This window comes from Oncorhynchus mykiss, chromosome 4 (genome assembly GCF_013265735.2).
Source record: "Oncorhynchus mykiss isolate Arlee chromosome 4, USDA_OmykA_1.1, whole genome shotgun sequence".
NCBI classification, from domain to species: domain Eukaryota; kingdom Metazoa; phylum Chordata; class Actinopteri; order Salmoniformes; family Salmonidae; genus Oncorhynchus; species Oncorhynchus mykiss.
The window spans coordinates 2,495,360-2,516,473 of NC_048568.1; the positions used below are offsets into that span (position 1 = coordinate 2,495,360).

The 21,114-nt window shown below is 41.8% G+C and overlaps 1 protein-coding gene across 19 annotated transcripts in view; it reads right to left on the reverse strand.

Annotated features, from left to right (window-relative positions):
* The window catches only part of adgrl2a (adhesion G protein-coupled receptor L2a), a 201,169-nt gene that overhangs the window by 150,271 nt on the left and 29,784 nt on the right, over window positions 1–21,114 (reverse strand). For 18 of the 19 annotated variants that reach the window (XR_005051450.1, XM_021599928.2, XM_036975487.1 and 15 more), the window contains exon 2: window positions 11,433–11,606. Coding sequence is in view for 17 of the 19 variants with exons in the window: in XM_021599928.2 (XP_021455603.2) it covers window positions 11,433–11,532 (100 nt within the window). In the remaining 2 variants the exon portion in view is untranslated. Of the gene's footprint in view, window positions 1–11,432; window positions 11,607–20,145; window positions 20,299–21,114 lie in introns of all 19 variants that reach the window. The other variant, XM_021599927.2, reaches the window with a different exon arrangement.

Below are 21,114 nucleotides of genomic sequence, written 5' to 3' on the forward strand. Positions count from 1 at the left end.
TGCTTCATGAAACAACAGGTGTGGACTAACAGTGAAATGCTGACTTACGGGCCCTTCCCAATTATGCAGAGAGAAAGAAAATAGAGAAATAATACAAAAGTAAAACACATAATAGTAAAAGTAATAATAGGTACACAATGAGTAACTATAACTTGGCTATATACAAGGGGTATCCGTACCGAGTCGATGTGCAGGGGTAAGAGGTAATTGAGGTAGATATGTATAACTAGGAATCAAGTGACAGATAGTAAACAATAGCAGCACCGTATGTGATGAGTTAAAAAAGTTATTGCAGAATATGTCAACGCAGATAGTCTGGTTAACTATTCAGCAGTCTTATGGCTTGGGGATAGAAGCCGTTCAGGGTCTTGTTGGTTCCAGACATGGTGCATCGGCACCGCTTGCCATGCGGTAGCAGGGAGAACAGTTCTATGACTTAGGTGGCTGAAGTCTTCAACAAATTTTAGTGCCTTCCTCTGACACGCCTGGCATAGACGTCCTGGATGGCAGGGAGCTAAACCCCAATGATGTACTGGCCCGTCCACACTACCCTCTATAGATGCCTTGCGGTTGAATGCCAAGCAGTTGCCATACCAAGGGGTGATGCAGCCAATCAAGATGCTCTCAATGGTCCAGCTGTAGAACTTGATGAGGATCTGAGGGCCTATGCTAAATCTTTTTCACTTTCTGAGGGGGAAGAGGTGTTGTCGTGCCCTCTTCAGAACTGTGTTGGTGTATTTGGGCCATGATAGATCCTTAGGGATGTGGACACCGAGGAGCTCTCAACTCGCTCCACTACAGCACCGCCGATGTGAATGGAAGCGTGCTTGGCCCTTCGTTTCCTGTAGTCCACAATCAGCCACTTTGTCTTGCTGACTTTGAGGGAGAGATTGTTGTTCTTGCGTCACACTGCCAGGTCTCTGACCTCCTCCGCATAGGCTATCTTATCGTCGTCAATGATCAGGCCTACCACTGTCATGTTGTCGGAAAATTTAACGATGGTGTTGGAGTCGTGCGCAGCCACGCAGTTGTGGGTGAACAGGGGGTATAGAATGGGATTAAGCACATATCCCTGAGGGGCTCCCATGTCAAGGGTCAGCATGGCGAATGTGTTGTTGCCTACCCTTACCACCTGGGGGCGTCCCATCAGGAAATCCAGGATTCAGTTGCAGAGGGAGGAGTTCAGTCCCGGGGTCCTTAGCTTAGTGATGAGCTTGGAGGGCACTATGGTGTTGAACGCTGAGCTGTAGTCAGTGCAGAGTGCAAAAGAGATTGCGTCATCTGTGGATATGTTGGGGTGTAATGTAAATTGTAGAGGGTCTGGAAAAATGGTGTTGATGTGAGATATGACCAGCCTTTCAAAGCATTTCATGGCTACAGATATGAGTGCCACAGGGTGATAGTCATTTGGACGGGTTACCTTGGCGTTCTTGGGCACAGGGACTATGGTGGTATTAAAGAATGGGTCTGGGAGAATTTCAAAATGTCAGTGAAGACACTTGCCAGCTGGTCACGCATGCTCTGAGTACGCATCCTGGTAATCCGTCTGTCCCGCGGCCTTGTAAATGTTAACCAGTTTAGAGGTCTTACTCACATCGGCTACGGAGAGCGTGATCACACAGTTGCACGGAACAGCTGGCGCTCTCACACATAGTTCAGTGTTGCTTAACTCGAAGCGAGCCTTGAAGGCATTTAGCTTGTTGGGTAGGCTTGCGTCACTAAGCAGGCTTGCGTCACACGAGCATCAGAGGCAGAGTAGTGGGATTCGATTTTAGTCCCCTGTTGATGCCTTACCTCTTTGATGGTTCATCGGAGGGTGTAAGAGTATTTTATATAACCCTCCCCTAACTCGGACAACGCTGGGCCAATTGTGTGCCGGCGTATGGGACTCCCGGTCACGGCCGATAATGAACCCCAGGCTGTCTTGACGCCTCAACACTGCGACGCAGTGCCTTAGAGCACGGCACCACTTGGGAAGCCGGGTTAGTGTCCTGCTTCTTGAAAGCAACACTTCTAGCCTTTAGCTCAGTGTGGATGTTGCCTGTAATCCATGGCATCTGGTTGGGATATGTATGTACCGTCACTGTGGGGACATTGTCGATGCACAGTCCTGTAGCTTAGCATCCACTTCATCTGACCACATCCATATCGGACCACAGGCACTGCCTGTTTGAGCTTTTCTTGTAAACAATAACAGGAGGATAGAGTTATGGTCAGATTTGCCAAATGGAGGGCGAGCGAGAGCTAGCTCTGTGTGTGGAGTAAAGGTGATCTAGAGTTTCTCTTATAGTTGCACAGTGGTTCATTGGCCACAAAATCTAAATCTTAAGCATCTCAGCCTCTGGACTTGAAACCTATTGAAAACGTGTGGTTTAAATTGAAGAGGGTAGTCCATAAGTGCATACAAAGGATATCAAGGATCTGTATGGAGGAATGGTCCCAAAGTCGGTCCTTTCTGTTTGATGTTTCAGTTGATGTGCATCTAAAGACAGACTTTTGGGAATAGTGGTGGAATGTTTGTATGGATAGTAATGTTTGATATGCCTTGAAATTAATCTATTTGTAAATGCTTTGGAGAGAATTATGATTTTATTACCAGCTCTGAGAATGTGTAGAAATGCTGATGACAGACATTATTATTATTATTATTATAATATCATTAAATTAAATATCCTAATGTAAAATATGTTTTGTTTTCTGTTCATTTCTTGGCACAAATCAATTATGGAAATTACAAGGGATGATTGAAATGAGCAGGTTTGGGGAGTAACGGATTACAAAGGATTACATGTAAAGAATTACAAAAACCAGTTACTCTAATCCATTACCATACCAGCAAAAATACTGTAATCAGATTACAGATACTTTCGAAAAACTAGATGATAATTTAGAGGATTACTTTTAAATTCATAAAGGATGTTTGTGAAACAAAATCTTTGACACTTCTCTGTAATCTCAATGACATTGAAATCAGCATTGAAAAAAGGTGCAAGTTTAAGTTTGTTCCACCTGCGCGAGTCTGACCAAAATGATGACACACTAAATGTGTTTGATGGATCGCGGGAAAAGAGCAGGAATTGGCTTTTGTAGGCTTCAGTCCAAGATATGTCTTCCAATGGTGTGACTACTGTTGGCATCCAAAGGTTACCCAACTTGTATAAATGCTTGGAGGTAAGGATGACAGCACTTACTATAGATATCTACAGTTGAAGTTGTAAATTTACATACACTTAGGTTGGAGTCATTAAAACTCGTTTTTCAACCACTCCACAAATGTATTGTTAACAAACTATAGTTTTGGCAAGTCGGTTAGGACATCTACTTTGTGCATGACACAAGTCATTTTTCCAACAGACAGATTATTTCAGACAGATTATTTCACTTATAATTCACTGTATCACAATTCCAGTGGGTCAGACGTTTACATACATTAAGTTGACTGTGCCTTTAAACAGCATGGAAAATTCCAGAAAATTATGTCAAGGCTTTAGAAGCTTCTGACAGGCTAATTGACATCATTTGAGTCAATTGTAGGTGTTCCTGTGGATGTATTTCAAGTCCTACCTTTAACTTCCGTGACTTTTGGATTGACATCTTCGGAAAATCAAAAGAAATCAGCCTCAGAAAAAACATTGTCGATCTCCACAAGTCTGGTTCATCCTTGGGAGCAATTTCCAAACACCTGAAGGTACCACGTTCATCTGTACAAACAATAGTACGCAAGTATACACACCATGGGACCAGGCAGCCGTCATACCGCTCAGGAAGTAGACGCGTTGCGTCTCCTAGAGATGAACGTACTTTGGTGCGAAAAGTGCAAATCAATCCAAGAACAACAGCAAAGGACCTTGTGAAGATGCTGGAGGAAACAGGTAAAAAAGTATCCAGAGTAAAACGAGTCCTATATCGACATAACCTGAAAGGCCGCTCAGCAAGGAAGAAACAACTGCTTGAAAACCGCCATAAAAAAAGGCCAGACTAAAGATCGTACTTTTTGGAGAAATGTCCTCCTCCTATGTTTGGAGGAAAAGGGGGGTGGCAGCAACATGTTGTGGGAGTGCTTTGCTGCAGGAGGGACTGGTGTACTTCACAAAATAGATGGTATCATGAGGGAGGAAAATTATGTGGATATATTTAAGCAACATCTCAAGACATCAGTCAGGAAGTTAAAGCTTTGGTTGCAAATGGGTCCTCCAAATGGACAATGACCCCAAACATTGACCCCAAAGTTGTGGCAAAAACAAAGTCAAGGACCTCAATCCTATAGAAAATTTGTGGGCAGAACTGAGAAAGTGTGTGTGAGCAAGGAGGCCTACAAACCTGACTCAGTTACACCAGCTCTGTCAGAAGGAATGGGACAAAATTCACCCAATTTATTGTGGGAACCTTGTGGAAGGCTACCCGAAACATTTGACCCAAGTTGAACAATGTAAAGGCAATGCTACCAAATACTAATTGAGTGTATGTAAACTTCTGACCCACTGGGAATGTGATGAAATAAATAAAAGCTGAAATAAATAATTATCTGTACTGTTACTCTGACATTTCACATTCTTAAAATAAAGTGGTGATCCTAACTGACCTAAAACAGGGAATTTTTACAAGGACTAAATGTCAGGAATTGTGAAAAACTGAGTTTAAATGTATTTGGCTAAGGTGTATGTAAACTTGACTTCAACTGTAGATAGCGCATTGATGTGAATAAATACTACTGCTCTCTCATTTAGCTATTGGCGCCTTGTTGTGAATGGCTGTTCACAAATCTAAATGTGTATTTGAACCCAATAATGGTTGAATTGAACTGCCTACCAATCATTGTATTTGAAACCGGTGGACAGCCAGTGAAAAATGAGCTCTTGCAACAGCTGCACAGTGTGGATCCAAGCCTATGGAATACAAGTGGGGATTTTTTTTCATCAGTAGTGCTCAAAGCATGCCATTTCATGAGTGCAGCATTTATTTTTCAACTCTATTAGTCCAATTAGTTCTCCATGACAACAAATTAATAAACAACAGAGTAGGGCTGGCTAATAAGTCCTTAGTTGTGGGGTCATGCTCAGGTAAACAATTTGGCTAATCTATACGTCCAAGTACTATTCTTGAAAATTAAGGGCAAAACATTTTTGGGGAATGACTGGAATTCTGATAGACTTTGGTTTTTAATGTCAGAATATAATTTAAAGACCTAAACTGCCTCACTTTGAAATTGGGCAAGAGAGTGATTTCACCCTCTTGAACATGGCCTTAGACAGTATCCTATGTAACCATGGTCACCTCTCAGAACAGTGCAAGTTTCAAGTGCTCCTGGATCATCTGAAAATGCCAAGTGCACAGAAACTGGCAAAGTAATACATGTATGACACTAGGCCATATACCTCAGCTCTCAATGCCCTAAATGCCAAGTATGGACAGCCCCATCAGCTCGTCCAGTGTGACATTGGCAACATTCTCAATGCATCACATGTGAAGGTAAGAATTTGCTTTCTCCATCCAATCCTTCATAGGCATGCTGCAGATATTGGAAGGTCACCAGGGTGCTGAGTTCAAATGTGTAAAAGCTACTGGGTAAATTGTCACCTGAATACCGTGATTGGGTTTATTGAGAGCTGCTTGACTCATGGTCTCTTAGAGTAGGACAAACCTATACCCTCCAGAACCTGTCTGGCTGGTTGCAGGTGTAAGCAAGGGCCGGAAGACTCTCACAGACAGCCTTTGTTCTCTACCAGGACAAGCGGGAGGTTAACCGGAAAGAACCATGGTGCCTGGGTACCACCATGTTACTGACCAGTGAACATGAACACAAACAAGTCAGTTACAGATCTCCTCGTGGTAAGCAGCAACAATCGAACCAAAACAAGCCCAAGTTTGAATTCCATTGTCCTTACTGTGAAGGGGAAGAACACTTCTTAGGCTCCTGAGTTCAAGCAGCTCTCGAGGGAGAAGATCAGGGATTGGATCTCAGTTAAAGTATGCTGCTCGAAGTGTGGCCGAAAATACTCCCCAAAGGAATGCACCCTAAAAAACCTATGCAACACCAGCATGGAGGTAAACCTCACCGTGCTGCAAGAGATCAGGAGCGTCCTTATGGTCAGCACCGACAAAGCCGAGACTGTCTTCTACCTTGACTGCCCAAACCGCTCAGCCCGAGTGATGTTAAAAGTGGTTAGACTAATCTTAAATCATGGTGAAGAGGCGATGGAGACCTTTCCCATCTTTACTACGGCTCTGAACGTTCCATCATTCTCCCTGCTGCTGCCTACTGTCTTGGGTTAGAGGGTGAATCAGAGGTACTGAGCCTTCAAACTATTTGTCAAGATGTACTCCAAGAAAGCAGAGCTTCTGTGGCCTTCACCATATCCCCTGAAGGAGACAGCGGCACCTGGCATCAAGTCCACAGTGCAGTCACAGCAGACAGTATCTGCCTAGCGGAGCACACCTCCCCTTCTGACATGCTTCAGAGGAAGTTCCCACAACTGAAGGTCATGCCGCTGCCAAAGATCCACAGGCCACGGCCTCTATTGCTCATAATCTATACCTGCTGGTCCCCATTGAGCCAGTCCATACTGGCCCTGTGGGAGGCCCTGTCGCTATCCACACCTTGCTAGATTGGGCTGTGCAGGGCCCAGCAAGCCTGATGTCACACACATGTTCAGCAATGCCTATCCGCTACCATTGCTTCCCCAGCCACGGAATTCCTTGAGAATGTACAGAAGCTATTTTAGGTGGACACATTCCCTAATTGGAAAGGAAGTCACATGTTCCAAACAAGATCAGTGTGTCTTGAATCTCCTGGAGGAAAAGACCACAATAATCTTGGTGGAAGTCCTCCAGAGATATGCAAATGCTCTACTCTGGGCCCCCATGAGCCCACAGCTGCATCTTACAAAACAAGCAGTGATGCCTTCCATTCATGGCACTGAGCGTCGGTTGCTTAAGAATCCAAGGCTGGCCAAAGTCCACCATTAGGAGATCCAGAAGCTGGTAACCTCAGGCTATGTCGCCAAACTTACTCTTGATCCTGAGTAAGGATCCCTGGAATCCTGTTACCTGCCACGCCACCTCTTTGAGCAACACAGCGGCAAATTCAGACTAGTGTTCAACCTAGCTCCTGGTGAAGGGGACACTGCAAGACACCTTCCTGTGGAGTGCAAGCCAACTCCACCTCATCCTCCAGTGACATGGGTCAGATCCTCAGTGTTCCAACAGCATGCAGCTGTGGGCTCATGGGGGCCCAGAGTAGAGGCATTGCATACCCCCTTCCTGCAATTGCCATTCATGCACGCCACCCTCCAACAGAACCATCACCCATGGTGCTCCATGCGGCGGCAGTACCACTCCCCTTCATCATCCGCCTACCTGACCTGGACCCAGTCACGGCAACCCCTTCTGGGCAAACATCAAACACTACTTCAGACTGGTGGCCTGTTTGATTAACTAGCCTGAGGTTGACCTAGATCAAAGCATGACCTAGATCAAACCAGGCCCGTTTGCAGAGCCCCATGAGGAGTAAGAGCAAAACCAGCAGAGACCACTTTTAGCTGTAGAAAAGGCTAACGTTAACCGTCTCTTTTTAATTGCACTATCCATCCCTTTAATTGCAGTTACCTCTGAGCCATAGATCGTAACGTATCAGTCCTCAATGGCACTGCCCGTGTTATACAGGCTTTTGGACACTAGAAACTAGAGGTTGACCGATTAATCGGAATGGCAGATTAATTAAGGCCGATTTCAAGTTTTCATAACAAATGGAAATCGCTATTTTTGGGCGCTGATTTGCCGATAAAAAAAGAAAAAGTTATACCTTTATTTAACTAGGCAAGTCAGTTAAGAATTTTCAATGACGACCTAGGAACGGTGGGTTAACTGCCTTGTTCATTGGCAGAACGACAGATTTTCACCTTGTCGGCTCGGGGGGATCCAATCTTACAACCTTACAGTTAACTAGTTCAACGCAATAATGACCTGCCTCTCTCTCGTTGCACTCCACAAGGAGACTGCCTGTTACGCAAATGCAGTAAGCCAATGTAAGTTGCTAGCTAGCATTAAACTTATCTTATAAAAAACAATCAATCATAATCACTAGTTAACTACACATGGTTGATGAAATTACTAGATCTTATCTAGCGTGTCCTGCGTTGCATATAATCTGACTGAGCATACAAGCATACAAGTATCTGACTGAGCAGTGGTAGGCAGAATCAGGCGAGTAAACATTAATTCAAACAGCACTTTCGTGCGTTTTGCCAGCAGCTCTTCATTGTGCGTCAAGCATTGCACTGTTTATGACTTCAAGCCTATCAACTCCCGAGATCAGGCTGGTGTTACCCGAAGTTAAATGGCTAGCTAGTTAGCGCATGCTAACTAGAGGGACGGAAGCTTTACTGTTACACTGGCAATACTAAAGTGCCTATAAGAACATCCAATAGTCACAGGTTAATGAAATACAAATGGTATAGAGGGAAATAGTCCTATAATTCCTATAATAACTACAACCTAAAACTTCTTACCTGGGAATATTGAAGACTCATGTTAAAAGGAACCACCAGCTTTCATATGTTCTCATGTTCTGAGCAAGGAACTGAAACATTAGCTTTTACGAATTATCCTTGTTAAATACCTGAGTTAATTGGTCTTATTAGTTTAGTGCCAAGCCATCCAAGCAGTAGTAAAAAACCTCTCCAGCATATATCATTTTATTTCTGTTATCTGTGCATCCAATACCCAACTGTGAGTAACCCACAATACTGTTTACATTTTCCTTTCTGTTTGATGTTTCAGTTAATGTGCATCTAAAGACGCACTGTTGGGATTAGTGGTAGAATGTTTGATGTTATACGGAAAGTAATGTTGGGTATGCCTTGAAATTAATCTATTTGTAAATGCTTTGGGGAGAATGATGGTTTATGATTTGACTACTGGCTCTGAGATTTTGTTGGAATGCTGATGACAGGGAATAATATTATTGTATTTATTATATATGGTCATGTGGATTCTCATATCTTTTTAAAACATACAATCTACTTGCAGAGAAGCCACTCAACATTTTACATTACATTCAGTCATTTAACAGACTCCCATCCAGAGCGACCCACAGAAGCAACCAGGGTCAACGCCCTGGCACAGACAGATCTCCCACAAGCTAAAAAACGGGAACCCAAACCAGCAAAATATCAGCCTCCGGCCCAAGCTCCCAACTGCCAGGCCACCAACCCTCCGAGACCAACCGCCAGGACACCAGCTCTCCCACAGTTCCTGAGAGCTGCCCCTCAACCATCAGAGACCCTCCCCCCGTCCCCAAAATCATAATAAAATGATTCCATTGTATAATTATTCCATTCCATGCATGTGTACAAACACCTGTGCAGCATCAGCCTCAAGCAAACAGGCATTAGCTGTAACAGTGTCTTTCAAACATACTTTTTGTTTTGTTTTATTTTGACTTTATTTTTGTACTTTTATGTTTGACCATCATTCTATCCCCCACCCAGCAACTCCACTCCCACTTGTCTCCAATTCCACATCCCAACCCTCAGCCGATCCCACCCATCTCTACTGGCCACCTCTTCGGATTACACGCCATATATCTTTCAACTATGCTGTGATGTTTAACATACAATTTGAATCTATCTAGTCAAATAAAATCCACAAATTGCAAGTTGAAGATAAATACTTTTACTAAGAGTATTAGTAATTGACTGACCAGGTCTCTCCACATCTCCTAACAATGCTATTTCCAAACTCAATTTTAGATTAATGTTATTCTACCTCACCCAGTGCACTAGTTAAATAGGCAATCTGCCTTAACAGTAATGTTTGCTCATCTTTATCATGGTGTCAATAATTTCAGACCACACTGTACGTATGCCCACAGAGTCAAATGGGGACGATGAGATGTGAATTTTCGAGGGATGTAAAGGAAAGAAGAGTGGGAGAACTCTCAGAGCAATCAATCTTGCAGTCTCTTAAATCAAAACTTCTAGCCATTTATAGCACGGCAGTAACCCATTTTAATTCAATTATAAAAATGCATTAAAAATATATTACAGGCAGGATGCAGTTTAATGAACCATGTTTACTTGGGAATATTATTTAATGAAACTCCTGCAAGGCCGAGAACCGTTGTTAGAACGGGACTGCGAGGAGAAGAGGGGCTCACGAGAAACCAAATGAAAAGGTTTCATATGGTTAGTGAATAGGTGCATCTATTAACGCAGGCTGAAAACGGTGACTTCCTTCTTTTTGCTCGTTTTCAGGACAATATCTCTCAGTTCAGGCAAAAGATTACTGTCATCATTCTTCAAACTTCACATTTCTCTAGTATATGCTACTTATTGTGATGAACGATATCAGAGAAGTGTCCACGATAAGTGCTCGGTTTGGTCGGTGTTGATAATTTTTGTTTTATCGTCTCACCTCCTGTCAGCATTCACCTTGGTCCTCTACTACGTAAATCCCTTCCAGCCCACAGGCTACACTACACCAGACAAGCAGCAACAGACCATTGTAGCAAAGACTGTGGCTGTTTTTCCAAGTGGCACCCTATTCCGTACATAGTGCAATACTTTTGACCAGAGCCCATAGAAAGTAGTGCACTAAGTAGGGAATAGGGTGCCATTTGGGACTAACTCTGTTGTGAGTCCACCTCAGTGTTAGATGGGATCATAATATGCACAGGATTGGGCATCTATATTTCATGAACAAATTATGATTTTTTTTGTTTGATTCACCCATATAGGATAACCGCTCCTTGTCAATCCAACCATTAGAAGAAAGAGCAGTGAACAATTGGCACAAATAAACCCCCAAAACAGTGCCTTTACTGATTCCTTGCATTGTAAAGATGCTACATTTGGCATAAAGCCTACATTTGAAATATTGGAAGATCCTAATACATTTGTGGGTGTACTATTCCTGCCATTATGCATATTATGTTGGCCTGAATGGTTATGAGATAGTTCAGGCATGATTCTGATCTATTTTAGTCTATTAATCAAAGCCCAATTTTTCTGTGATTAAAAACATTTATGGTTTAGATTTCTAGGTTAAGATGGACAGTATATGCAAGGGAATCTCAGTGCAAAATTAAACATGTATCCAGTAGAAGCTTTGATTGCACCAGGGACAAGTGATGCTTTGAAGCAGAAAATCTCAAACCAATCACAATTCACCAACTAATGAAATCACTCAATATTATCCCGCATCCTCTGAGGCCACTGTATTCATACAACTACTGCATGCAGTCAGAGGCGCTACTCTGCAAAAGTGACCATTTTATTTCAGAGCCTAAATGCTAAACTTGAGGAAGACAATGAGAAGAACAGGCCCTTTCCCTGTCTAATTGTTACAAAAAAACATTGATATTAATATATAATTTTCTAACTTCAAAGGATTTCAATATTAGGTTATTGCACATAACAGGACTGTGTACTTACCCTCTGAAGACTGGATTAGGGCCATTGCAATAAACCAGCAGAAGGTTGGTAGTTTCCACAGAGAGCATGCCATAGTGCCTTGGGTGGATGGTCTCTGCATGATTTGGTAGCGATGACTGGGGGTTAAAGTCCAGGCAAACAGCTCTCAAAGATGTTCATCCTTGATCCTCTCACCTGCAAGGCAAAGGAAGGGAGACATTCTTCTCATGTTCAAAAGTCCATTGGTGTCAGTCAGTCTTGAATTTCACACAATATGTAGTTAGTTTAGTTTGTTCGTTGTGGAATTTTTTAAACCCAAACTGTAAAATGCTACAAATCCAGACCAGCTAGTAAAAAAAAAGCCACGAAGTCAATAATCCGGAGGAGGGAAATCCCGTAATGGAAGCTAAGTGCTGAGTGACCATTCAATAGGGGTGGGCCTAGTGGCTGCTACTACTCAGAGGTCCCGCTTTCACCTCCACATGACCAAGAGCTAGCAGTGCTCACCAAGTTATCTGCTGCCCCAAACAAACAAACAAGCTAGCCAAATGGTGTCTCTCCACACAGTTGTTCTGAGTGAACACAATCATGAGTAGCTCCATGAGTAGCTCCTCCCACCCCAAAATCCCTCCCCTGTCATTCAGGCTGAATTTGTTGGTTTGTTTTCTTGCTACTACAAAGGAAAAAAGCAAGCTGTCATGGATACAGAGCACAACCGACTGGCGGGCTTGCTGGGTGAAACCAAAATGCCTTACCTGGAAGCTCATGCGTGGTGCGTGCACTCCTAATAGATCCCCTTTGTCTGCATGTTTACACTCACTAGCTGCACCCGTCCTCGTCTCCCATCAACCATTATCACATTCACCCAGGGACCCACCATCACTCGGGTAACAAGGCACACAGGACCCCAGTAGAACCTTTTCTTTTCTTTTGCCTTTTGAGAAATCAAAAACAACTCCACTCTTATTTTTCTGCTTTCTACACTGCCCCAAAGGCCAGAATCACGATATTCTTCTAGGTGCTGTAAGTACTTGTAGTTGCATTCTTGTCAGCCAGTCACAATAACACTACAGAAACATTTATGGTGATGAAATCTATTTGTAATATATTGCACAAATCTGATACAAAACCTATCCGTGTGCATTCGCTTGCATAAAGTTACTGGTAAATGCATGCGGCATCAAAACAGATTTATCAAGGAATGTGATTATAGTTAGTGAATTCTTAAGACCACTGTAAACCAGATCTGAGTCTGAACAATATCCATATTACAGTACATTGTGTGTGTAACCGGGGTGAAATGGCTAGTTAGTTAGCGGTGCATGCTAGTAGCGTTTCAATCGGTGACGTCACTCACTCTGAGACCTTGAAGTACTTTTTTCCCTTGCTCTGCAAGGGCTGCAGCTTTTGTGGAGCAATGACCTGGGGAATAGTTACAGGGGATGAATGAACCAGTTGGAAGCTGGGGATGATTAGGTAGCCATGGTGGTATGAGGGCCAGATTGTAATTTAGCCAGGACACCGGGGTTAACACCCCACCGATAAGTGCCATGGGATATTTAAAGACACAGAGAGTCATGACACCTGTTTACCGTCCCATCCAAAAGACGGTACCCTACACAGGGCAATGTCCCCAATCACTGCCCTGGGGCATTGGTACCATGTGTAGGGTACCGTCTTTCGGGTGGGACGGTAAATAGGTGTCATTGAATCTCTGTGTCATTAAATATCCAATGGCACTTATCGTAGGAGTGTGTTCAGAGGATCCCTGGTTCGAGCCCAGGTTGGGGCAAGGAAAGGGATGGAAGCAAGCCTGTTAGTTTGATTCTGTTATTTAAATTGTTAAATAACGAGCCTAGTAGTTTAGCCACGAAAAAAGGCAGGAACCTTCCTGCTAGCCATGACTGGCTGAACTAATAGATGGGCTGGACATGCAGGGCGATGAGTTTGGATTGGTCTGCCATGTAGCATGCTTCTGTTTATAACGTGAGCTGCTCAGTATGTGTTGATAGTCATTTCTACCACGCTGTTTTTTGAATATATAACTTTAGCCATCGAGAACTACAAAAGTTTTGCTACTTTTCTCAACAACATTGATGCCCTAATTTAGCAGGCACTATCGACAGATCAGTTGGAAAAAGTGACTTGCTACTGACCATGGTCAGTGTGAACCGGAGTGACTTGACACAACGCTGGCCAAACAAGATGTAGCTAAAAATAAAACTTAGTTAAATGGTTCCAGTCTGCTGCGAAGCGTTCATCCATGTAAGAGGCTATCTACATTTTCAGATATTATACGTTTCTAATTTTGTCAAAGTTGTTTTCATTACAAGTGAAAGCATACTGTTAGCTAGATAGCGAAACCATATTCAAATCAGAAATCAATTTGCATTCTTAGTTAGAGCCTAATGTTAGCGAGCTAACATTGAACCTGGTTGGTTAGCTTTAGCTACCTGGAGATATATACTACAGCTACGACAATGTTTGTATTGGTTGGTAGTAGTATGAGTTGGGATTATGCCGGTCCATTGTTTACCAAGCTAGCTAGCTACATGTCTACACAAAACACTTCACCCAAGATGATTACATGACCCATCAAGTTAGCCAGGTGTGTCTGGGGGTGATTACTGCCATCAATTGTATTTCATGAACATGTGTACATGTCTAGATAATAGTGACCCATCCACTTAGCTAGATGTGTCTGGAGGCTCTTTATAGCATTTTCTTCACATGACCCATCAAAGTGTGTCAGAAAAGCGTAATCTAATAATTATAATCTAATATATCTAATATATATATAATATATATAAAATGTTTTATCTGCACACTCTGTTTTTGATATTGCTACAATGCAAGTAACCATTTCACTGTACATTATTTTCATTTTTGGAAAAATAACGTTCCCAAAGTAAACGGGCTATTTCTTAGGACCAGATGCTAGAATATGCATATAATTGACAGCTTAGGATAAAAAAACACTCTAAAGTTTCCAAAACTGTAAAAATATTGTCAGTATAACAGAACTGATATTGCAGGCGAAAGCCTGAGAAAAATCCAATCAGGAAGTGACTCTTATTTTGAAACCCCTGTGTTCCTGTGCATCCCTTATTGCCCATTGAAAGGGATATCAACCAGATTCATTTTTCTATGGTTTCCATAATGTGTCTATAGCCACTAGACATAGTTTCAGGCTTTTATTTTGAAAAATGAGCGTGAACGACAACATTGCGTCAGTGGTCAGGTGGTGGCTTTCAGAGTGATTTGTGCATAATAGACATTGTTCCTCTCGCTCCTACTGAAAAGCCAATTGTCCCGGTTGATATATTATCAAATAGATATTTGAAAAACACCTTGAGGATTGATTATAAAAAACGTTTGCCATGTTTCTGTTGTCGTGACCACAATTTCCGGTGGATTTCTCAACAAAACGTGGACAAGAAACGGAGGTATTTCGGCTATAAAAATAATCTTTATGGAACAAAAAGGAACATTTGCTGTCTCTGGGAGTCTCGTGAGTGAAAACATCCAAAGCTCATCAAAGGTAAACGATTTAATTTGATTGCTTTTCTGATTTTCGTGACCAAGCTTCCTGCTGCTAGCTGGACATAATGCTATGCTAGGCTATTGATAAACTTACACAAATGCTTGTCTTGCTTTGGCTGTAAAGCATAATTTCAAAATCTGAGATGACAGGGTAACAAAAGGCTAAGCTGTGTTTCACTATATTTCACTTGTGATTTCATGAATATGAATATTTTCTAGTACGATTTTTTGTCTGTTGCGTTATGCTAATTAGTGTAGTTGATGACAATTCTCCCGGATCCGGGAGGGGTAGTTTAAATTAAGAGACGGTGTACGATGCTGAATGGGTGTAGACAAAGAAGACTTCTCCAGTGGGTTTACCAAAACATTCAAGGCCCATTTTCTCAAAAGTTGAGTTACAAGTTTATCGACTATCAAAGCAGAATTACTTTCCCAATGTTCTTCAACTGCAGTGTATGATATACCATTTTCTAGCTCTGAGTCTCTACTTTTATCCAATGTAAAAAACACAATAAAAATGTTTTCTACATAAGACCGAATCTAGGTGGCCGGTCACATTTATAAAACTGAACTTGACATGAGAATGTGCTTATCCTCCCACAAACTTTAGACCATGCGTACACACAGTTTGTTGTGGTTACAAAAGTTGTCTAGTAGTAGCCTTGTACAAATGGGGAATATATGATAACACATATTCATAACAAAAAAATGAGTAGGCCTAGTTAAATATAATAACAAGACGCAATAATTTGCCAGTAGTGAGAAAAGCGAAAAGCGATTTATCTTTGCATACTACAGTAATTAGAAATAGGAATATATTTTCTTTTTTTTAATTTCCATGATCATTGCAGAATAAATTCCTCACCTTTTCTCACTGTGATGGGTTTATAGGCTACTCGCAAAATAGCTTATAGGCCTATAACAAGTTAGGATAGACTACCATTCACCCCATCTCTCATTGAATTGGACCCGCTTCACAGTTGTAAATAGATAAGCTATTTCAAGTAGCCTATTTTACTCTATGCGAGTTTAATGGTAGATCAGACGGTTCAACTTTTCCACTGACTTTTGTAGGCAATGTCTGAGTACTGTAATGTGGCATTTCTAACGTAGAAAATATTTAATTTATGAACATAATACACATCATAACCACTGCAGAATATATTCCTCACCTTTTCTGGTCATGATGAGTTTATATTCCCATAGTAGCCATACACCAAATTGCAATGCGCATCTCCCATTTAATTGGCGTAGGATATTGTAAGTAAACATTTTTTTCTCTCTATGTAACCGACAGCATGTGCGGTTTATAAGATACAGTAGAATTTAATAGGTGAGCAGACAGTTGATATTTTGCATTGAAGTGTATAGACTCCCACTGTAAGTAGGCCTACTATAGTTTAAAAAAAAATCCAAATAGACGTTTCAAAATTCACAGGCAGTGGCATATTTATGTTTGAGGAAAATACAAAATATTATTGCATTTAAACAATCTATTTACAGGTCCACAACCATTTGCAATTGCTTTCATCGTTCAGAAACAGTCAGATAACACAAACTCCTCCAAAGACATTTGATCAAGTTCGCCATTGCAATTCCTTTAGATACTGTCTTGGCCTAATTCCAATACTTCCAAACTATACAGTAATGATGATAGGTCTGATTTAGAATGGGAAACATGGGTATGTATGGCATGCGCCAAGTTTATAAATCTTTAGCAGATGTTTAGTGTTAAATTTACACAACGGTTATAAATGAGGCCCCTGCACAATTGGCACTCCTCACACTGTGTGTGTGTGTGTGTGTGTGTGTGTGTGTGTGTGTGTGTGTGTGTGTGTGTGTGTGTGTGTGTGTGTGTGTGTGTGTGTGCGTGCATGGGGAGAGGAGTACGTGTGTGTGCGTGCCTGCGTGCATGTGTGTGTGTGTGTGTGGGGGGGGGGGGGGTATGCATTCCACCATCGCTGCTATTAGGTGATGATGATAGGGACTGTATGGGACAGAACTGGTCATATTGTCCTACACCAAATAATTTTAGCTACTATGAATGGTGTGTTAATCTGTACAACTATGGTTACTATTTTTGTCACTAATAGTATTATTATTTTAATGTTAATACTTCAGTTGGTATTATTATCATTATTGGTATTATCATGATTATTGATATTATTGTTGCTATTATCATTATCATTATTTCTGTTCTTATTGGTATGAGGTATGACCAGAAACACAGATTACATTGAATCTCATGTTATATTTGCTTCCTTCAATTTCAGATTTCTACTGCCTGCAACTTGTTAAAGGTAATTATATTTTTGTAGGACCTACCTATGTGTATTATCTGTCTAATTTGAAAATTAATGCATTTGGGGAGAAGAAAAAAACAATTATACCAAATGTATATAGTACAACCGAGGTGAAAGGGGTAGAAATGCTTACTGCTCTAACCTGTTTGTGTGTAACTGGCCCTTTGAGCTTTTTCAAGGGAAGTGTCCCAACTTCTCATGGGCCCTAGGATCAATGTTATGGAGCACACATGGAAAATCCAAAAATGCTACCCATGTGATGTTTTAGGGGAGGGACAAAGGAGGCAGTCCTCCTTTGTCCCTCCCAAAGGAGGCAGTCCTTAGGAACATTAGAAATCTCATACATAGATATGCCTAGCAGCTTGATTGCAATGGTACTTTTTGGTAGTAAATTCATGTATTATGGTAAGTATAACTGAAACTTGTATCTCATTTTGGTAAGTGGTAAAATAAGTATAGCTAATTATAATTTGTAATGGTTTAGCAGATTATAAAAAGACGATCAATCTTTACCTAGCTAAAAGACAAGGAATGTAATACCTATTGTTTACAGTGTGTGGAAAATGGACTGGGAGGGACACGTTTATTTCTGTGGGGGAAAAAAAATCTAAAGGGGTGATGATATTAATTAACAATCATTTGATCCGAAAGTGCAAATTGTCCAAACAGACCCAAACGGACCAAATAATGATGATCCACACTTCTTCGAAAATATACATAACCATCTATTGAGCTTGCAGGGAACACATTATCCTGTTATTACGGTGGGAGATTATAACACAGTTTTAAGCAGAGGTGGGGCCAAGTCACTATTATTCGAGTGACAAGCTACAAGGTCCAAGTCTAAAGTTGAGCCCCAAGTAGAATGGGTCAAGTCAAGTTCAAGTCGTGCGTTCTAAGAGCAAGACAAGTAAAAAAAATCTGGCAATGATTTGTTCAACTACAAATCTTTGTTTATTTATTGAGGCTACCAGACAGCCCTTTTCATTATTTTGTCTACAAACATTTTGATTATATTATAATACATTTGAACAACAAATTCCAAATTCAAGTAATTCAAGCAATTTTGACATACCAGAAAACCAGAAGGCCTATATTAGTAATTTCTACTTGATGCCCCTTTGCTGGTGAGCTTGCAAAGTAAACGGTTCATATTCTCGATCACCAACCAATTTTTGGAGTGGCATATTCATTTATGGCAATACTCTCTCCCTACAATTTGACGTTTGTGCTGCACCAGATCCTATAGCTCTACAGCAAATCAACAATCTGCTTGCTAGCTCAGTGGTTTTTACTTTTTGACCTTTGGTGTGAGGTTCTATGGACATATGATTCAAAAGTGTAACTTTTTGGACGACATGGTTCACATTATGCCTGGAGAAAACCAAACACTGCATTTCACAGGAAGAACCTCTTACCAACGGTCAAGCATGGTGATGGTGGGGACAGCAGGCAGCCTAGTGGTTAGAGCGTCGGACTAGTAACCAAAAGGTTGTAAGATCAAATCTCTGAGCTGACAAGGTAAAAAACTGTTGTTCTACCCCTGAACAAGGCAGTTAACCCATTGTTCCTAGGCCTTCATTTTAAATAAGAGTTTGTTCTTAACTAACTTGCCTAGTTAAATAAAGGTAAAAAAAAGGGTGATGCTTTGCTGCCACAGAACCTAGACAACGTGCCCTAATAGAGGGAACCATGAATTCTGCTCCGATAATTCTACAGGAGAATGTCAGGCCATCCATCTGTGAGCTGAAGTGCATCTGGGTCATGCAGCAAGACAATGATCTAAAAAGCACAATAGTTTTATAATGTCAAAGTCCAGACCTAATCCCAATTGGAACGTTGTGGCAGGGATGGAAACGAGCAGTTCATGAGTTAAAGCAGTTCTGCATGCAGTTCTGCACGTGGGCCAGAATTCATCCACAGCGATGTGATCAACAACTACAGGAATCATTTGGCTGCAGTCATTGCAGCTAAAGGTGGCACAACCAGTAATTTAGTGAAAGGAGGCAATTACTTTTTCACACAAGGGGATAGGGTGTTGCATAACTTTGTTAGTTAAATAAATGAAACAACCATCAATTTTGTTTATTTGAAAACTCCGGTTCCCTTTATCTAATATTAGGTTTTGGTTGAAGATCTGATAACATTCAGTATAAAGACGTGCAAAAATAGAGAAAATCATATTAATTATTTTTCACAGGCCTGTACGTTGTGTCAAGCTGGTTAAAGGACAAACTGGGAATAGTTATATCTGTGATAGTTTGGAGAAGAGGAATTGTTTAGATTATTTGTGCATCCTCCGCCCAGAGGAAGCTTCGCGGCTCAGGCTCAACCTGTGGCGTGCATTGCTCTCCGGAAGACGGCGCCGCTCAAAGGCGTTATCAGTGGGGTAGCATTGAGTCTAGAAGTAGATCAAATGAAAAATAAAATTCCTGGTGTTTGTGACGCAAGCCGTTTGGTGAGACGTAGACCCAGTGGCAATGGCGAGAGTGAGAATACCCTGTCTGTCTTGTTGAGCTTTGACACAGAGTTTCTACATGATAAATTCAGGTTAGATTATATTTGCTATTCTGTGAAGGCCTATGTTCCGAACCCGCTACGGCACTTAAGGTGCCAAGGATTCGGACATACTGCAGCAGTGTGAAGAAGGAGATCCCATGATGTGAGAAATGTGTATGAGTGTGTCACAGGTTAGAGGTCATCATGGAGTATTATCCCTGAGGGTGCCACTGGAGGGCCTGATTGGGATTATTGGGTTCACCTGGTTTAGGACTATTTAGGTTCCTTATTGGAACTGGGCCGGTTGCTCAGGTCTCGTTTTGTATTGTACTCATGTGCATTTGTTTTTCCTGTGAATGCTTCAGTAATCATTCTGGATTTACCCTCACCTCTGCCTGCTGTGTTTCTCTGCTCCTGGGTCCGAGGTCGTACTAGAGTTATTGTCACAGGAGGGCATAGTCAGAGGGAGTGTAGAGTTGGGATAGAGAGAGCACTGTGGGTCAACTGTGGGGGTGCCCATGCAGCTGGGGATCTGAAGTTCCCTGTGAGAGAGAGACAGGTTGAGATTGCCAGAGTTTGAGTTGGGCAGAAAGTTTCCTATGCAGAGGCAGAGAAGAGAGTGGATGATAGCTGAAAGGTGAGTGATTAGACCGGGAGCCAGATCCAGAGAAGATGAGTAAGGTTGGTGGTAAACTGCAATTATGTTAGCACAGCTATAAACTGCTGTTCTGCTTAAAGAAGGAATACATCTGGCCTTCTTTAGACTAGTTGAGTATCTGGAGCATCAGCATTTGTGGGTTTGATTACAAGCTCAAATGGCTAGAAACAAAACCTTTATACTGAAACGTGTCAGTCTATTCTTGTTCTGAGAAATGAAGGCTCTTCCATGTGAGAAATTGCCAAGAAACTGAAGATATTGTACAAAGTGTACTACTCCCTTCACAGCACTGGGCAAACTGGCTCTATCCAGAACAGAAAGAGGAGTGGGAGGGCCCGGTGCACAACTGAGCAAGAGGACAAGCACATTTAGTGTCTAGTTTGAGAAACAGACGCCTCAAGTTCTCAACTGGCAGCTTCATTAAATAGAACCCGCAAAACACCAGTCTCAACGTCAACAGCGAAGAGGCGACTCTGGGATGCTGGCCTTCTAGGCAGTTCCTCTGTCCGGTGTCTGTGTTCTTTTGCCCATATTAATCTTTTATTTTTATTGGCCAGTCTGAGACATGGCTTTTTCTTTGCAACTCTGCCTAGAATGCCAGCATCCCGGAGTCGCCTCTTCACTGCCGATAGTGGACAACCTTGTTTTACTCCTTGACATTTTAAATCTTTCTGAGAAATAGCCATATTTTACCGTTTTA